The sequence below is a fragment of the Bombus pascuorum genome, chromosome 3 (genome assembly GCF_905332965.1).
Source record: "Bombus pascuorum chromosome 3, iyBomPasc1.1, whole genome shotgun sequence".
NCBI lineage: Eukaryota > Metazoa > Arthropoda > Insecta > Hymenoptera > Apidae > Bombus > Bombus pascuorum.
This window is the reverse complement of record NC_083490.1, coordinates 7035414-7053274: the sequence shown is the minus strand read 5'-3', so window position 1 is coordinate 7053274 and position 17861 is coordinate 7035414. Positions and strand designations below refer to the sequence as shown.

Genomic DNA, 17861 nt, shown 5'->3' with positions numbered 1-17861 from the left:
TTGGTTGAATACTCGACTTTTGTCATGTGATCGTTCCCTATTTATGTTAATATCAGTGATACTGACTCGAAATCTTGTGGCAAAACAATAACAAACTGTATTTTACGATTGGATTGTATGAATTTTCGGTGCGTAACTAAAGAGAATAGTGCAAGAGTAAACAGCAATATATATCTTTGTTTGTAATATTTTTTGCTAAACCTGAAAGAAGGTTGAATTTACTACAGACACCAAGATCAGAAAACTTTTTGAGTCAATGTTGTTGGCTAGGAAAAATATTTGCTGACGAAAGTCATGGTCGTTCCATTTGAGGGTGGTGAATATGTATACTATGTAATTGTGCAGATTGAGAATTGTTACTAATTAACAATATTACGGAGTATGCAAACCAATTGAATCCTCGTATTAGACAGCATTATTTATGTGAACTATAAAGGAAATCTGTAAACATATACGGATACCTAATTTATTTTTGTCTTTAGATTTGAACTTAACCATCGGATATATTTTATTTTCGTTTGAAAATTTTAAATTAAGAATTTATATTTTAAAATATATAGAGTTCAATATTTAGAAAAAAAACAAACTGGTAAGATCTTTTTACTATACATTATATATAATTTAAATCATTTTTTTTTTTTTTTAAGTAAATATATAACTCAGCAAAGTTTCAGTTTTTAATTTAATTGATTTTAAGATTTATGTATTGATGGGAGAATCTGGATATATTGAACTATTTTCGGAGATTAAAACTAGCTCAATGGATGGAATAATAAAACAAGAACCAAATCAAGAAATGGGTCCTTCCTCAGCATCAGTACCTATACCAGGAGGACACAGAAGTACTCGGGGCGTATATGAACAATTTTCACCATCTCCATTAACATCAATATGGCCCAATAGATCTGATCACATAGAATCACCATTTAAAGTAGATTCCGAACAGTTAGATGATTTCTTTAAAACAGAGAAATGGGAAGATGATGACATATTACAAGTAGATAAAGCAGATCTTATACAAGGACCTACGCTTGCTGAATTAAATGCAAATGACGATACTCTCCTTGGTGATTTAAATTTTGATGATTTACTTTTACCAGAAGAAAGAGTTCAACCATTTAAAATGGATGTTAATGTAGCTCAATCAGTTGGTCCATTGTTTAATGATAACAATGTTGTATTTGCTCCAAGTAGTTTCCCGCAATCTGGATCAACATACCGTAATATTTGCCCGACATATTTAAATACACATGGACTCAATTTGAACATAAATATCAATGTTGCTGACAATTTGGAAACAATTAGCCCCAATGCTTTTCCAAGTCCAGGAACTAGTAATATTGCAGGTTTCTATATAACTTATATTTTTTATATCTATCTCAATTTTATACTTTTCGTAAAAATTTTGTTATTAACAAATTCTGTACAAAAAATTATTTTTTTATATGAATCATATAAAATATGTTGAAACTAACAATATCACTTGCGATATATGTTTTATAGTAAAAATATATATAAAATTTAAAGTACAAGGCATTATTGTACATATTTAATGTACTATATGTACACAACGAAAAAAATGTATTCTAATGTATTAAAAACATTTTAAACATTTTAAAACTATATTAATAATTAAAAAACTGTTTTCAAGATATATATATATTATTTTCATATCTATATGTTAAAATAAACAAAATATTCTCAAGATAAAAGTAATATTTTAAATAATTGTTTTAAAGGTAGTTCAACTGCAAGTTCCTCAACATCTCTACATCCTACAAATAAACCTAATGGGCAGTCTGCTCTTCATGAATTGTTAATGAGACGTTGTGATAATTCTTTTGATAATTCCACTCATGGTCAGATGGATGTTGAATGCACGAGTAATAAGTCTAAAGTTTCTAGACTATCCATGTCTGCACCAACCCGGACAATGGCACTAGACCAAATTTGGGCTCGTAGAGAACCACGTCCACATTTATTAAGTACTGGTAGCCTTGGTGTTGTTGAAGCTGGTTCAACAAGTAGTTTAAGTACTGGAGGTGCACTTAGTCCAGATCCACTCTATCATATTGATCCTCTTAGCCATGATGAAGGTTATGAAGATAGTGATGATGACAGTGATCACTATGATGATTACAGTAGTGATAATGGTACTTTAATGTTTATGAATGATAACATCACTTTTAATGTTCTAATCAAAAATTCTTAATATCACGTATTTTCATGTATATCTAAAACTAAAAGTAATTATTTGTAGATACTGGTGGTAGCGATGGTGAAGATCAAAACACTGGAAGTAGAGTAGGAGGTGGAAGTGTAGATTCAAATCGAGATAGTAAACATAGTAAGAAAGAACGATATTTTTGGCAATATAATGTTCAAGCAAAAGGGCCAAAAGGACAAAGACTTGTGGCAAGAGCACGTCTTGAAGATCCACACATTTTAAATGAAGCCACAGATCCTGTTTTTAGTCCTCATTGTGCGCTTCGTGGAATTAAACACAGTGGAAAAGCTCGAAAAGGCGATGGAAATGATCTTACTCCAAATCCACGAAAATTATATAGTATTGGTCGTGAATTGGATAAATTATCTCGTATTATTAATGATATGACACCAGTTTCTGAGTTACCATTTACAGCAAGACCCAAAACGCGCAAAGAAAAAAATAAACTTGCTTCAAGAGCATGCCGTTTAAAGAAAAAAGCTCAACATGAAGCAAATAAAATAAAATTACATGGATTAGAACAGGAACACAGTTGAGTACTTATAATTATAGTCATATGTAACCAAATATATTTTCTTGAAATCCAAATTTTTTCTTTTTAATAAACTCTTTAAGAGTAGAAAAGCTAATTTAATACATCAATAATTATTGTTGCAGAACGTTTAATTCAAGGTATATGCCAGGCTAAGCAAACACTCGCTGCAAAATTAACAGAACATAATCCCGAAAATCAAGAAGAGTTAACACGTCAAATGGAAAAATACTGTAAATTAGCTACCAGTTAGTACTTTTTAAATTTTTATATAAATATATGAAATAGTACGGTAAAAACAATTTTTAAAAAATTATGGGATTATATTAATTAATTTTTCTGTAAAGTTCTACACTATAAATTATTTGTTTATTTTAAATTAACGTTTTCTTAAATAAGTTTTAAAATTATTTAATTACTTAAATTGTGTGATTTGAATGTTATCAACAGTTCCAGGAAGGATGGATATCTATTTCATCTTCTTTATTTTTCTGTTACAGAAATACGAATAGCAAATCATTCAACCGAATTTGTTAATAAAGTATTGGATAAAGTACGTTCTGGTGTCCCTGATGGTGGTATCGATGACTTCTAATACACGACAATTATTTGCTAAAAATGTTCACATGTGCGCATAAAATATGCGAGAAGGAAACGATGTGTATAAAACATAAATTCATCATAAATCATGAATTGAATACTTCTCATGGAAATCGAAAACCAAAAATGGAAAGTAAGAATATTGGTAATTTGATTTTAAATATAGTTTTATTATTTACAATCAGTTAACAAACAATAGATGACTATTGTCAGTGTTTTATAGCATTGGTTGCGAATAATTTTAACATAGGATACATTTGTATTTTGTGTAATAGAGTATTATTTTGTGACACTATTTACCAAGAGAACAGATTTATACCTTGCACACGCTATTAGTTTTTGATTAAATCTGTGATAATTTTTTTAAATAATTATCAATGAGTTTTTAATGGAATATATATGTAGTCCATATCAAAGCAGTACAAAAGCTTTCAACTTTCTAGAATGTTGGTTCAAATTGAACAATTTGAAATGTACCATCGATTCTCTCTCGCTAAACGCTGCATTCCTATTTCCTATCTCTGCTTTTTCCTCTTTCATTATGTGTATATATCTTTATATATGTTTTGTATGTGTGCGTGTGTATACGCGTATGTGCATATGAAGTAAAAAACAAAGTGCTGAATATCGCAGTATTATTCCATATAGTCATTGTAAAATAATAATCGTAAATCATTGTAAATTTGAGAAGGAACTTGGATCTTTTTCTGTTTTTCTTTACATGATGGAAAGAAAGTATTCACTAATAAATTAGCAATTAAATTGTATATTACATATTCCTTAATTTCTATTTTGTGATGTAAATCTTTCTTTTGTTTCAATCTGGAATAATATTGCGAATTTGAGTCAATTTTTTTTAGTACATGTATATATACATACTTGTTATCTTGTACATAGAACTTTTTTATGATACATGAAACATTTATTAAGGTCACAAGGAAAATGATAATACTATTACTTCCCAAACAAATGAAAAAATATATTAATTTTATCAAGAAATGAAGCATCATTTAGGATTTATGATAAAATATTATATAACAAGTAAAGTTTTGTCTTTGTTGGTTTTAAATAATAAACAAAACGAAATTTTTAACTATATTAAAAGCCAAATTTACTGATAAATCGTGAAAAATCATGAGTTGTAGGTAATTGTCATAATAATTTTATAGACAAAATTTCGCTTTCATCTTTATGTAGCAATATGCTTCTTTCGCGTTTTGGTTTTGCAATGAAATTACCTCTTTGATCAATATATTTAGCCTGGTATAATAATGAACAAGATATAATATTGATATGACAAGAAATCAAGGCAATGTTAATTTTTAAATAGTTATATAGATTGTTATTTGTAAATATTTTTTAAATTTTCACTAACAGATTTATATCTTTTCTTCTGGATGTTATTTTGCACTTACAATTAAATACTTTATTTTCATAACATATAAAACATAAAAAATAGTCTATTATATCTAACAAGCTTCCACAACATGATATATATACATAGTATATTTATAACTGTATTTATAATATATTAACATAATTTTGTTTCATAGTTTTTTCATAGTTTCTAAATACGTGTGAATATTATACATAGTACAATATGTATAAAAAAAATATTGTTATACCTTTAAAATACTGTTTTAATGTTTTTATGTATTTTTAAATATATACACAACGAAATCGTTTCAGAATTAATTTGGTACATTACAATAATGAAATAAATTCACACAGACTTATTTGATTTGATGTTGTTTTTGAGTTTCAAATAGTACTGCGCTAAAACATATAAAATGAAAATTTACAAATAATGTTCAATTTCAATATGTATAATCTTCATAACTGTTCTAAAAATACTTCCAATTTAATAAGCTAATTGAATATAGCATGACAAGAAAAGTTGACAGAATATGAAAACCTACAATTAGCAACTATAATGTGGATACTACATTGAGGTGCAACATATTTATTTTAAATTTGGTATAAAAATAATAGATAGATATTATTTTTTTAAGGATAAAGCAGTTTGTAATTTGAAAAGCTTAAATGGTACGTGCGTTTATTTGAACTAATTTCATTATTTTGAAGAGCAGGATCTATATCTGAACTGTCTTTTATGTTTTAACTTATATCCTGTATATATCATATCTCCATATGCGCACGCGCTCACACCACAAAGATATGCGTGATTTATTTGGGAACATTGGAATGTTTTGTGAGTAATATAAATGTAACATTTTTCATCTTAAAATAATATAACATAAAAAAAGCATATTAAGTGATGAAGATAGATTTTCTTATAGGAGCATGTTTGAAACAAACCCCAAAAATCCTCTTTTATAAATTATTATAGACTTATCTATAATATGATAGCACTAATTTGAAATAAATTTGAAGATGAAATGATAATATTCAACGTTACAAAAGATTACAAGTTAGACTTTAAAAACTCAGACGGATATAAACAATGAGCCTTTGACTAATTCAAACTTTCTTAATCACATTCTAGATATATATTGAATTATTTAGACTTTAATTATGTTCATTATATTGAATAACTTTATATGTATGCATTGTTGTCCGTATTTGGATAAATGCTATTATATATCACAATTACTAAAGTATAGGTTATTTTGTTTAACAAAATTATATTGAAATCTTTTTAGGTTCTTAAAAAAAAATTGTTTCAGCTACAGAGAATATATCTTTTTATATCAAATAGCTTTTGTATCAGTTGCTTACAAATTGTTACAATGTTCTCAGATAAATTAATTATGCTATATACGCATTAAAATTAGTTGTGATTTAATATTAACAAATACATATTTTTTATGATTTTATTTAATTAATGTTAAAGTTTGAATAGTTTTCTAAATAATTATATAACTTGTTTTTTTTGCTATTAATACAATTTTTTTGTTTTATTTTATAATTATAATTTATAAAATACTCTCTGTAGTTCAGTTAACATTGAAAGTACTGAAAAGTGCTTTCAAATATATATTTTTATGATTTTTATATAATTAAATTAATCAACATTGTTACAAGTAGTTGCATATTGATGTGATTCTAATTGATTGAAGCAAATGGTAGAAGGGTAATTAGCATGTTTTAAGCGTTTTAAGTGTTATAAAATGTATGTCACTGTTAAGATTTAATTTATTTGGTTGGAAGATATGTAGTTTAATCAAAATTCAAAAAATTTTCATTGTTCTTATATTTGCGAAAAGATGCCTGAAAAAAATATTTAATTTAAAATAGTGGGGAAATATCAAACGTATTTGTTAATTTAAGCTGTATCTTCATTATTTATCATTGATTCGAGTAAGCAATCAAATTCTTTAGAAAGGAAGATTCAGAAATGTTCAGGCTGACTTTCGAATGAAGTTTTACATTGTGATAGGATTTGTGATACTGAAAATATTGATATATATATATATAGTTTTAGACGGCTAATAGTTTACAATATATTTAATGTTAAAGTTATTATTTCTAAGATTAAATAACATTTTTAGTTAAGAACATAGTGCGGCTTATGAGATATTTATTTTCTGATAAAGTGCTTTCTTTTTCGAGTCACGTTTTAATAAGTATTTCATTATTCACACTGATGCTTTAGTTACTCGCACTAACACTATAATTTTTTTATAAATATTCTATTTACATATATAATCTATTTTCATTATAATTTATGCATAGAGAAAATTAAATTCGAAGTAAGGACTTTTACATTAAATATTGATTAATTTTTTGAGCGCAGTATATCCATAGATTAATCCTCCAATATTATATATCAGTAACTTCGGTATCTCAAGCCTTAGAACTGTGCAAAAGTTTATTCAAGACTTTAGGACCGTTTCACAGTAGTGACTTCGATAATAATTTCGTTTGTACTAATAAGGTAAAACGAAAAGCAGTCACCACACCGTAAAATAACTGCCTAAATACCGTTGTTTCATTCGTACATATACTTATATATATGTACCAAGCGATGAGTCACTATTTCAATAATATTTATTTATTATTTATTCAACATTACGAATGAAACTTCTAATTTTTATTTTATTATAATACAAATGTCTTTTTCATTGGATTAATATCTCCTTTTCTTTTATCTAATTACATACATGTTTTTTAATAATATCTACAAATTTAAAAGAGGCAGAAATAACGCTCATAAATTTATACATATAAATAAGTGATAAATTTATCTGAGTAATAATTATTCTTATAAGAGGTGAAAGATATTTTTTTATATCTAAAATTCTTATATATTAAGGTACACTTGAATGTATTGTATATGTTAAAACTGAAACAATTTTTTTTAGGAATAGAACGAGATATATATTACACACAATTTATTATATATATATACACACAAATGGTATTTTACATAGGTAATCGCACTAACAATTTTTCATATAGTCTCTTTTACAACCCTGTAAATTTGTTAGAAAAACGTCTCAACAATATCTTTTGTACTTTTGTATATCTTTATCTTTTTTTCTTATTAATGCAACACAATAGAAATTTAATGTTTTATGCAATGAAATAGTGACCATTAGCTACGTAATTGTTAATCATGCCTTTACTACCTATTACTCTCGTGGTCGGATCGTGGATAGAGTTGACCACCTGTACTTAGGGGAACACTCTCAAGCAACCCGACTCTACCGATTTACACTTAATTAATTAGAAAATATTCTACTATTGGCTCTGATGATCAATCTACGATGGCATGCCACAAAATATGTTACTAACTAACAGAGTATGATATCTTATAAAAGAATAAATTGAAATGAAAAGCGGAATTATAGATTTCATTTCTGATCTTTTAATTAGATTTCGTTTTCGAGAAATTAGAATTTGTATATTTACCGGATATATATATATTTGTTTCGTATATACTTACTACTCCTTAGAAAATGAAGCTTTGTTCAAAAAAAATATTGACCATTTTCAATTTATATTTTTATATGAAGTATCCATACTCGGTGATAATATTATAATATATTACATAGCGTCCTGTATTTTGGTAATAATCCAATTTAGATATGGCAATGAAGCCATTTTAAGTACTTCTAAAAGAGAAATTAATATTATCGAAAGAAAAGTGTCTATTTTAAAGAAGCAAATATTTTGAACAAATCATTTTCCAAAATGATATTTTTTGTGAAATCAAATTGAATAGTTACCTGTACCTCTTTCTTTTGATAGAATTTCATATTTTTATTACTTTTGTTTGTACAGATAAATATAAAACCATATAGAATATGTTAATTGTTTAATAATATTAAACAATAGAAATTGCGTTTGTATGAGAATAATAGATCTATAAAACTTGTGTGTTTTGTTATAAATATGTACATATATGTATGTATATATATACATATAGAGTGAGTACAATGAGTGTTTGCAAATATTAAAAAGTTTTTGAATGAGATATTTTACTGATAAAACTGTGCATTTTATTTCTGCAATAATAATTTCTCATACATGAATTTATGATCAGAGATATGTATTTAAATGCCAAGACAAAACTACTGATGTGTAAATACCTTTGTCTGTATCCCTCGTACCTATTTTGTTTTAAATGTTTGAACGTAATATGATCTTTAGTGAATTTCTTAAATGATGGTAATACGTGCACGGATTGTTTTCTCTGTCCATCGCGTATTTAAGGCCATTTACAGGAGAAAATATTCCGTTGAGTTTTGATTTTTACAAACTCCGTTATTATATTGATAAAAATATAGTTACTTATGTAGCATTATTTATATAATAACATGTCAAAGATACAAACATTTATTATATTTATCATAATACTAAAAATACTGAACATTTTTTCTTTTCACCTTTTTTCACATTAAATGCAATGAACATATGGTCAAGTTAAAGAAAGTTAATTATCTGAATTTGCAAAATAATATGCTATAGAGAGATAATTCTTTAAAGTGGTGACAGATGGTAAGGAAGAAAACAAAGATTTGATTGTATAAAATAATAAAAGATAAAAATTGTCAATGTAACCCATTGAGTAGCAGTTTAACTTTTCATTAACATGGATAATAGAACCATATTCGAAATACAACGAATCTAAGAAATTACATAAGGAAATTGGAATTTAGCTTCTAGAAATGCGATTCTTATGAACATTTAGCTATAATTTTATCTAGCTAAGTATAAATCATTAAATATAAGCATAATATTTAAAATGATATATTTATTTTGTTACGTGATATATAGCATATAATATTAGTATAAATCAAGTAATTAAAACATATAAGGTTTCTTTTAATAAAATATAAAATGGAAATAATAAATATATAATTAATATATATTAGTATATTAATAATATTGTAACAACTCTCTTCATATTATTCATATTTGTATAATATTGTTTTTCGTATATATAATTAAAACGTAATTAAATATATTTTTAAATATAATTTTTGCAGGAAACATTTACGAAAAGCTGAATATAAATAAATATTTGATACTGTATGCTGGAGTGTATTATATTTAAGATATGAACTATATTTTTCATAATTAGGTGTCGGAGATGAAAGGACATCGGGCCCCCCGTTGGAATTACTTGAAAAAACCTCAATACTGTAGCATTTACAAAGTAATCCAAACACGGTCATTCGAAACTTGAGACAATGAGCTTAGGCTCGAGGCGACAACCGGCCGCCGAGCGTAGCCACGGTCACGAGATGAACGTTCCACCTAACAGAGATATAAAGTTACATAGCTTTCCTTTAAAAAATTGGCATTACATATATATATATATATATATATATATGTAATGTATGTATGCCTTAGAAATGTGTTTGTACCTGTGTTTTTACCTATTACTTATGATTTATAATTATAAAACTGGTATACCATATCCTGGGAAATAAATAATAATGACGATAAAAGTATTGTAAGTAACAACAGCAACAATAATAATAATAATAATTTTACATTATTTAAAAATTTGTCCATGATGTGATAATTTTAACATAAATAAGCTTTTTAACGTTATAAGAAAGAAATAATTAACATGTACAAGATTTTATTATTTTGGACGATTTATCTATATATTTTAAATACAGAAAAAAATAATTTGTTTATCTCTCTTTGTAATAAACAATTGTTTCTCCCGTTATTCATATATTACATGATAACTTCGTTTATCCCAATATGTTGGGGGACAATGCCCTTCGGTTAACTAACGAATTCTGACGATAAAAGTTCACTAGCTATCTTTACCAGTTGTTCTTATTAGTTTCGATAATAAAAACCAACGGTTGAATAAGTGAGATTGAACAACAATTTTGATCCAAACATTCAATCGTGTATCATAAACAGTCAGTTCATACCGAACGTGTATGATTTCAGAACAAGCTTTCGTATAACTGAAAGTATGCTGGACAGTAATTCGATTAATGGAGGTTCAGTTATAAGTTCATCTAATTGACGCTAAACAATAACTTGTTCGTATAAATGAGATCCGAATAAACAAAGTTCTACTGTACCAATAATTATAGGAATTGTAGTGACGCTTAATTCTGTTTATGTTTGAAAAGATTCAATATGGATAGAATAAATAAAAATTAATTTATTAGGATGTGAAAATTTTAGTAGATTTGGATTCATATAAGCATGTAATAGTTTATTAAATAGAATTTTATACAAATTTGTAAACAATTTTAAAATTACTTCTTAAATTTTTTTTTAAAGAGAGCTTTCCTTTTTTTTTCCAAAGCTTCCATACGCATGTCTTCTAAATCTTCCATTATACCTAAAAACATCAGATTATTTAATTATTCCTGTAGATAATTATAAAAATAGAAAGATCTGCAAAACAGTATAAAAAATTTGTTGGCAATACCTATTTTAGCAGATACATATTCCTCTTTGAGCTGTTGTGCAAAACTGCTTTCCATAGCTACATCATCGTCATGGTCAACATGTTTATATTTATTTTTATCATAACCAAATATTTCGCTTATATATTTACTATAATCTTCATTTCCTTCGTCTACTTCATCATCAATAAAATCTTCAAGCTCAGAGTCATATTCCTCTTCATCATCCTCGTCTCTTATACGACCTGCACATTTAAGTATATATTTATTAGATATATATATATATATATATATATATAAATTATTGCTTTGTTTTTCTTATCCTGTTCTTAAATCTAATGATTTAAACTTCCCGTATATTTATTAGTACAACAAAACTGAGAAAACCGAGGAATCGTTGACTTAAATCAAGCAATTAAAATATACATTGTTATACTGCTACAAAATCTTAGCGTTAGTGACTTTATATTTGAGAGTTTTTCTACAACGTGACTGTCGCAAAATGTAAAACTTAAAAAAATAACGGCTTTAAAATTTTTCTAAATATGAACTTAATGAAACTAAATATGAAATATGTAGAAAGTTTTGATTATTAAGATTTATCCTTCTACAATAATTATTTTCTCTGACATACAATTAATAAAGTAAAAATATAAACTTTCTTACGTTTATGGTTAACCAATGACTTCCTCTGTTCCTTTAAAGGAAGCATTTGTTTAGATTTGATTGACTTCATGTCTGCTGGTGGAAATTGTTTTATTTTATCATTCACTGTTTGTGGTATACGACACTTTGTTACACTAATTGCTGGAGATTCTTTATGTATATTTTTCGATAACTCTTGTTTCTCTACTTTCATTTTTGATACTGACTTTTCAATTTTCGGGTTTTTCGTATCTTGAATCTGAGTTTTGCTTAATCTTAATTTCTTCTTTTCTTCTTCAATTGCTTGTCGCATTTCTTCTAATTTTTTTCTCTCTGTTTCCAACCTTTTTCTTTCCTCAGAAAGTATATCTCTTTCAGATGTTTTTGAAATGTTGGGCTTGTTTGGAGTAACTTTATTGAGATTAGGTTTCTCAATACCTCCCTTTTTAGAAGTTGATGATTGTAATCCTGTTGCTTTGGAAAGAGTTTTATTCGAAATTGAAGATACTGCGGTTAATTTTTCCGATACTTTTGATATTTTGTTAGAAGAACTGGTATTACTACGACAATCTTGTGTTTTATTTAGTTTATTAGATGTCGTACCATTTCCCTCTTTATTATTCATATTGCCAAGTTTATTTCGCTGTTCTTTTCGTTCTCGCCATTCTTTTTCTTTTGCATATTCTTTCATTTGTTTTTTCGTCAATAACCTTTCTGGTTCATCACTTTTTGGTTTAGCTTCGATAATGATTGGTTCATGTTGTTTCTTTTCAGCAATTTTTAGTAATTCAGTAAAATCAATTGGTGGTGGCATAGGTTTCCTCTTGGCTTTTGGCTTCTCATCTTTTTCCTTTTTTTCATCTTTAGTCTCTTTTTCAGTTTTTTCTTCTACTTCTAATTCTACCTCTTTTACGGAATGTTTTCTTTTCCGACGGTGTCCTGAAGTTTCTTCTGCTTCTTGCTTTAAAGCTAGTTTTACTCTATCCTGGAATTATAATTAATATTTAATAACGCTATTAATAAATATTTTAGTTCAATCGTAGTTATTAGTTACGATAATAAAAGAAATAGAAATTATATTACAGCGTAGAAAAACAATTTTTCTTGGTGGCCACAGATTTTTTATAAAAAACTGGTTCTCGGTTATCTTAAATTTTCTATTCAATTTCATGTATTCATTATACACAATATACATACATATTATACACAAATGATTTGTGTAAGAATCGTCAAAACACTGTGACCTTGATCATTTACCACTCTGTATAAAAAATGTAATATAATCTAAAAAAGCTGCAAAAGCTACAAAATATGTGCTCTTTCATACTTTTGTAGATGCTATATCTTTTATTGTCCTTTTTCGGCAGTCATCGAAAACTGGTTTTTGCGAAGTCGTATTGTTGTATTTACTCATTAATTGATTATAAAATGCAGACGCTTCCTGCGAAACATATCCGTAGTCGTCTTCATCAGGTTGTGAAGGACCTATGAACAGATAGATATACCTATATTTAATATTCAATGTTTAACATTAACTATACATACAATGTTTTCAATGTTATCCATCTAGTTATATTTTACGAAATATTCAATTTGTTCTATTTTTTTTTCAATTTTCTTTACAATATTACTCATTTTCAATGTATTTGGCACGATGATAAAGAAACAAAATCAACCAATATATACTAATTATTGCGAAACTTGACTATGTGCTTTTTTCATTGGAAGTCATCTATATTGAACGATTAAAAACAGCTTCTAAAGTTACAGATTAGAAATATATTCTACAGATCAATATGGAGATCAAGTTTAGAAAAATGGCTTAAATGTAAAAGTAACTTGTTGTGAAACGAAGAAATGAGCTGTATAAGTAAATATTTAAAATTAGTATATATACATAACATATTGTAACATAACAGCATATACAAATACTTTTAATATAATATACATAGAGAATGAGGTACATAAAATCCGACAAGCTATTTTCTCCGAAACTACTGCAGTTATTGGCATGAATCATTTTTTATCTGTCTTCCTTGATACGATGCAACTTTCATTAGAAACATTTATCTCCATCTTCCATATTTTTCGATTAAAATGATATCAAAATGATATAATAATATCCTGTATACACAATATCAGTTTTAATATAAGTTTAATATCACACATTTTAATATGGGCTTATGCAATCTGTGGATTACAAACTATAGATAAACAAAAAATGTATAATTCTTGGTATAATATAAAAATTATAAGATTTTTCTCATTTTTATATTGTATGCACATAGAATGACCATACATATAAACAAAGAAATTGTGTTTATGATGATTTGTGAGATTATATATTTTATTTACTTTTAATGTCTATTCCTTAACCACCAAAATTTATATTATAGTTATTATATGCACATGTTATTCTTTTTGATATGTGCAATTAATATTTAATACTAGACCTATCCCTGGTAGGTCAAAATGATCTGTTTGATATGCACGTAAGAAGTGTTTGCAGATGTATAAGGGACACAAAGTTTGTATATTGCATAACACACTGACTACTATGAAGGATAATCTGATCACATTGGAACAGAATTGAATCCTGTGATTGAGACTCACTGATTAACAGAATTTCAGTGTTCTAAACCTTCTAATTGACCCCTGAATGATTAATCCTAATTCGAAGTTGAAACTCCATGAGTGAACTAGCTTTGATGTATTACCATCAGTTTCTTTCTAAGAGACGAACAAGATTATAACCAAGACTTACAATTGATTCATAAACAATGGCTCCAGTTATACTTGGATATTTCTCTTGAAAAATTTCCAATAGACCGCTTGTTTATTTCGAATTGGCTTATTCAATTCATCTTAGCGGCAATTTCATTTATTCAAAAAAGGAAAAAGAGAAAGAAATGGAGTAAGACCTCTCTTTCGATGCATCAATTATTAACCCTCAGAGTATGGAACGTGAAGTATGGTAGTTGAGTCAAGAGAACTCATACCAATAGATCCAAACATTGGATTTTATTGAAATTTTGTCTCATATGTATTCTTATTCCATAGACAATGAAAAATGAAGTAATAAATAAGGAAATTATAAATTAAATTTAATTGATATAATATATATAGTGTATTATGTTATTTAACACATACATTAATAAAATTTCGTTTTTCTTGCTGAATAACTAAAACTTACTTAACATTTTGAACTTAAAATTTTCATATATACTTACATATAAACTGATATAGGATAATTCATAAATGCATGTCCATACTTCAGAGAGTTAATCTAGACGTTAAAATAAAAAACGTCATAAGAACATACATATCCTCCATACCTTAGCTTTCGAGTTATGGATGATTAAAGAAAATGTTCCACGTGCCCGTCTCGTGCCTCAACACATGCTACCGCACGCCTAAGGTAAACACAAGAGTAGTACGTTACGTCTTTTCTTGTCTTTCATATAAGTTTTACAAAATTAAAGTTAAGATATCTTTTAAACCACTCAAATTTCAACTATATTACCTCAGTACTTTTTAAGTAGAATAACAAGAAAATTCGACCCATGTAAAAACCAATATACATTTCGATTTAAGAATATAATAGGATTGTGGAATGTATATGTACTATTGCACTAGTAAAGAAGTATGATCCTATGAATGTAAAACTCTTTGAACCACTCAACTTCTACTTATAAGATTTTCCTCTAATTGCATTTATAATGGCAATATGATCTGAAACCATTGCGTGGAGCACTTTGTATATACATGATGCTAAGAAAAAGGGTTTAAGAGTTTAAGGACTCATATTACTCAGAGAGAGAGAGAGAGAGAGAGAGAGAGAGAGAGAGAGAAATGAAATATGTCTAATCAACAGATCCTAAGCATATTCTTGTAATGTGGAAACGACTTTTTTTATTTAAGTCCAACTCATGATTGTATTGATTGTCAACCTAATCTTTTTTGTCTTATAACATATTAATCACAAGTCTTCTACTGTTCCCTTTGTATTTCATATTTATATCATAATTTTTTAATAAAATTTTAAATAAGCTAAATTATACATTTTTTTATTATACTTATAGTATACTATCACATAAAACAGTTGAGCAAAAATAATATAATCAATTTAGAGTCTGTGCCTCCCAGACTACTCTAGAACTATAGTTATTCTGACCTGAATTGCTTACACAAAATCCCACTGCCCTGTTGGATGGTGGAAAAGTAAGAATGTTGCGATGATTGCATATATTCATATTCAATTACTTGTAGGAAAAAATACTGCCCATTATGAATAAAGACTGATACTTCTGAATACTCATTAATATGTAGATCATTGATCACACATAGGATTGCATTATTTCGTTTCTGCAGCACCTACACAATAAGCTATATACCTCTCTAGTTTGTAGCATTTATAGATCAAATCTATTATATATAAATATACTGATAACTTTATAATTACAATTACAATAAAAGAAAAGAAAACATTGAAATTCCTATCTGTATAAGAAGTAAATTATTTATACTTTATGTAATAAATTATTTATAACTATGATACAATAATATTCACATTAAATAAAAGTGTGACAAATTAAATATATAATATATAAACACTAATTTTTTTACTTTCTGTTAGATGACTGTGAAAAAGATACTACCATAATTATATCTAAATTAATATTCATACTATATTATGTTAAACACAAAATATGACAATGCAACATAATAAATAATTGTATTAGAAGTTAATATTATGCGCCTCAATAATTAAATAACATATCAAATCTCATACTTTCTTTGAAGTTGTATGAATTATGTGTTCTAAAGACTAGGTATAAATTAGAAGGTAATAGTTTCAAAAATAGACTTAAATGTTAATATATTTACTTTTATAAATTTGGATCTATAAATATTAATTTTTAACATGTTAAAGTATATGTTATTTTACTTATATAATAACATTTCACATACCTGCCATTGTAACAGCTGTGTTCTCATTGTCAATTGCATCTGGCAATACAGATTTATTTGCAGCTTTACATACTTTCAAATGTTTATTTATTCGACTTTGAGCTTTATGATCACGAAGTGCTAATAAATTCTAGATAAAAATAAGAACAATAATAAAACATTATAAAATTGTTGACATACAGAACAAATATTTAAAAATTAAATACACTTGAGTATATATAAAAATCCAATATATCTCACCTCTCTCTTTTTCTTTTCTTCTAATGCTTTCTGGCGTTCTTCTTCTTCCTTACGAGCTAAAAATTTTTTTATATTGTCCGAAAGTGATTTGCTCTGCTTGGTTGGTTTTTTGGGTGGAGAAAATTTTGTTTGGTAACAAGCAATTGACTATAACAGACAACATATAATTTTATTGAAATAATACATTTTTTCAAAATTAAAGAAAGATTAAAAGAAGAAAATATAATAACCTGCTTATTATTTTCATTTTTCTGGGCCACACTTAGTAAAGTACCAAAATCCATTTTAACGATAAAACGGAAGAATATACTAAATTATAGATATCATGACATTTCTTTCAGGTTCATTAATTGATTATAGCTAACAAAATTTATTGTTCGATTTTTACAATCGAGTTAGTTACAGCACACTTGGAAATTATCAAATAAATATCTTCAACATTTATTACAAGTATAGGTTATTTAAAGTGTACATTATGAAGGCTATCGAATAAATGGCCTAAGATGAACTAAATTTGTTTGTAAGCAGAAATGAGTAGAGCAGAGATGGCGCCACCATGCCCAAAATAGGACATTGTAAGTATTTACTTATTATATGTAATTAATTAATTATGCTCCAAACCGGAATAATGTTATACAAAGATGAGTTTTGAGAGATAAAACTTAAATTTAATTTCTGAACAGTTCAAAAATTCGCCTCATGGACAAATTTAATTTTTTTAATTTCTTCATAAAGAGATTAGTTCTACCATTTCGCCACTAGATGGTTGTAGTGTTTCTTAGCCCGCGAATTA

General features: G+C 26.9%; 2 protein-coding genes across 3 annotated transcripts; one reads left to right on the top strand and one right to left on the bottom strand.

Moving 5' to 3' along the window:
• The first annotated feature begins 602 nt into the window (after window positions 1-602).
• On the top strand, window positions 603-9911 carry LOC132905622 (uncharacterized). Of its 2 annotated transcripts, XR_009657832.1 has the most exons (6): window positions 603-1346; window positions 1740-2153; window positions 2261-2758; window positions 2885-3007; window positions 3260-3492; window positions 9815-9911. XR_009657832.1 is itself a non-coding variant. In XM_060957107.1 (5 exons), the coding sequence occupies exons 1-5, from the start codon at window positions 710-712 to the stop codon at window positions 3352-3354; spliced, it is 1767 nt and encodes a 588-aa protein (XP_060813090.1). In that variant the 5' UTR covers window positions 603-709; the 3' UTR covers window positions 3355-8167. The 2 variants fall into 2 exon arrangements, 1 of the variants encoding a protein (XP_060813090.1); XM_060957107.1 differs by lacking the exon at window positions 9815-9911 and having other exon boundaries at window positions 3260-8167.
• A 1084-nt stretch (window positions 9912-10995) lies between these two features.
• Window positions 10996-17493, bottom strand: LOC132905623 (protein SPT2 homolog). Its single transcript, XM_060957108.1, has 7 exons — window positions 17299-17493; window positions 17069-17215; window positions 16829-16958; window positions 13185-13342; window positions 11879-12842; window positions 11236-11457; window positions 10996-11145 (listed from the first exon to the last, which is right to left on the bottom strand). Exons 1-7 carry the CDS (start codon window positions 17350-17352, stop codon window positions 11060-11062), a joined length of 1761 nt encoding a protein of 586 aa, XP_060813091.1. The 5' UTR covers window positions 17353-17493; the 3' UTR covers window positions 10996-11059.
• Window positions 17494-17861: the final 368 nt, after the last annotated feature.

Bases quoted from the DNA above. Each gene is read 5' to 3' on its own strand.
- LOC132905622 (XM_060957107.1), top strand. From the start codon at position 710: ATGGGAGAATCTGGATATATTGAACTATTTTCGGAGATTAAAACTAGC. The intron at 1,347-1,739 runs GTTTCTATATAA...ATTGTTTTAAAG, and splicing joins AGGAACTAGTAATATTGCAG to GTAGTTCAACTGCAAGTTCC. The intron at 2,154-2,260 runs GTACTTTAATGT...AATTATTTGTAG, and splicing joins TGATTACAGTAGTGATAATG to ATACTGGTGGTAGCGATGGT.
- LOC132905623 (XM_060957108.1), bottom strand. From the start codon at position 17,352: ATGGATTTTGGTACTTTACTAAGTGTGGCCCAGAAAAATGAAAATAAT. The intron at 12,843-13,184 runs GTATGAAAGAGC...TTATAATTCCAG, and splicing joins AAGATATAGCATCTACAAAA to GATAGAGTAAAACTAGCTTT. The intron at 11,146-11,235 runs GTATTGCCAACA...TGATGTTTTTAG, and splicing joins ATATGTATCTGCTAAAATAG to GTATAATGGAAGATTTAGAA.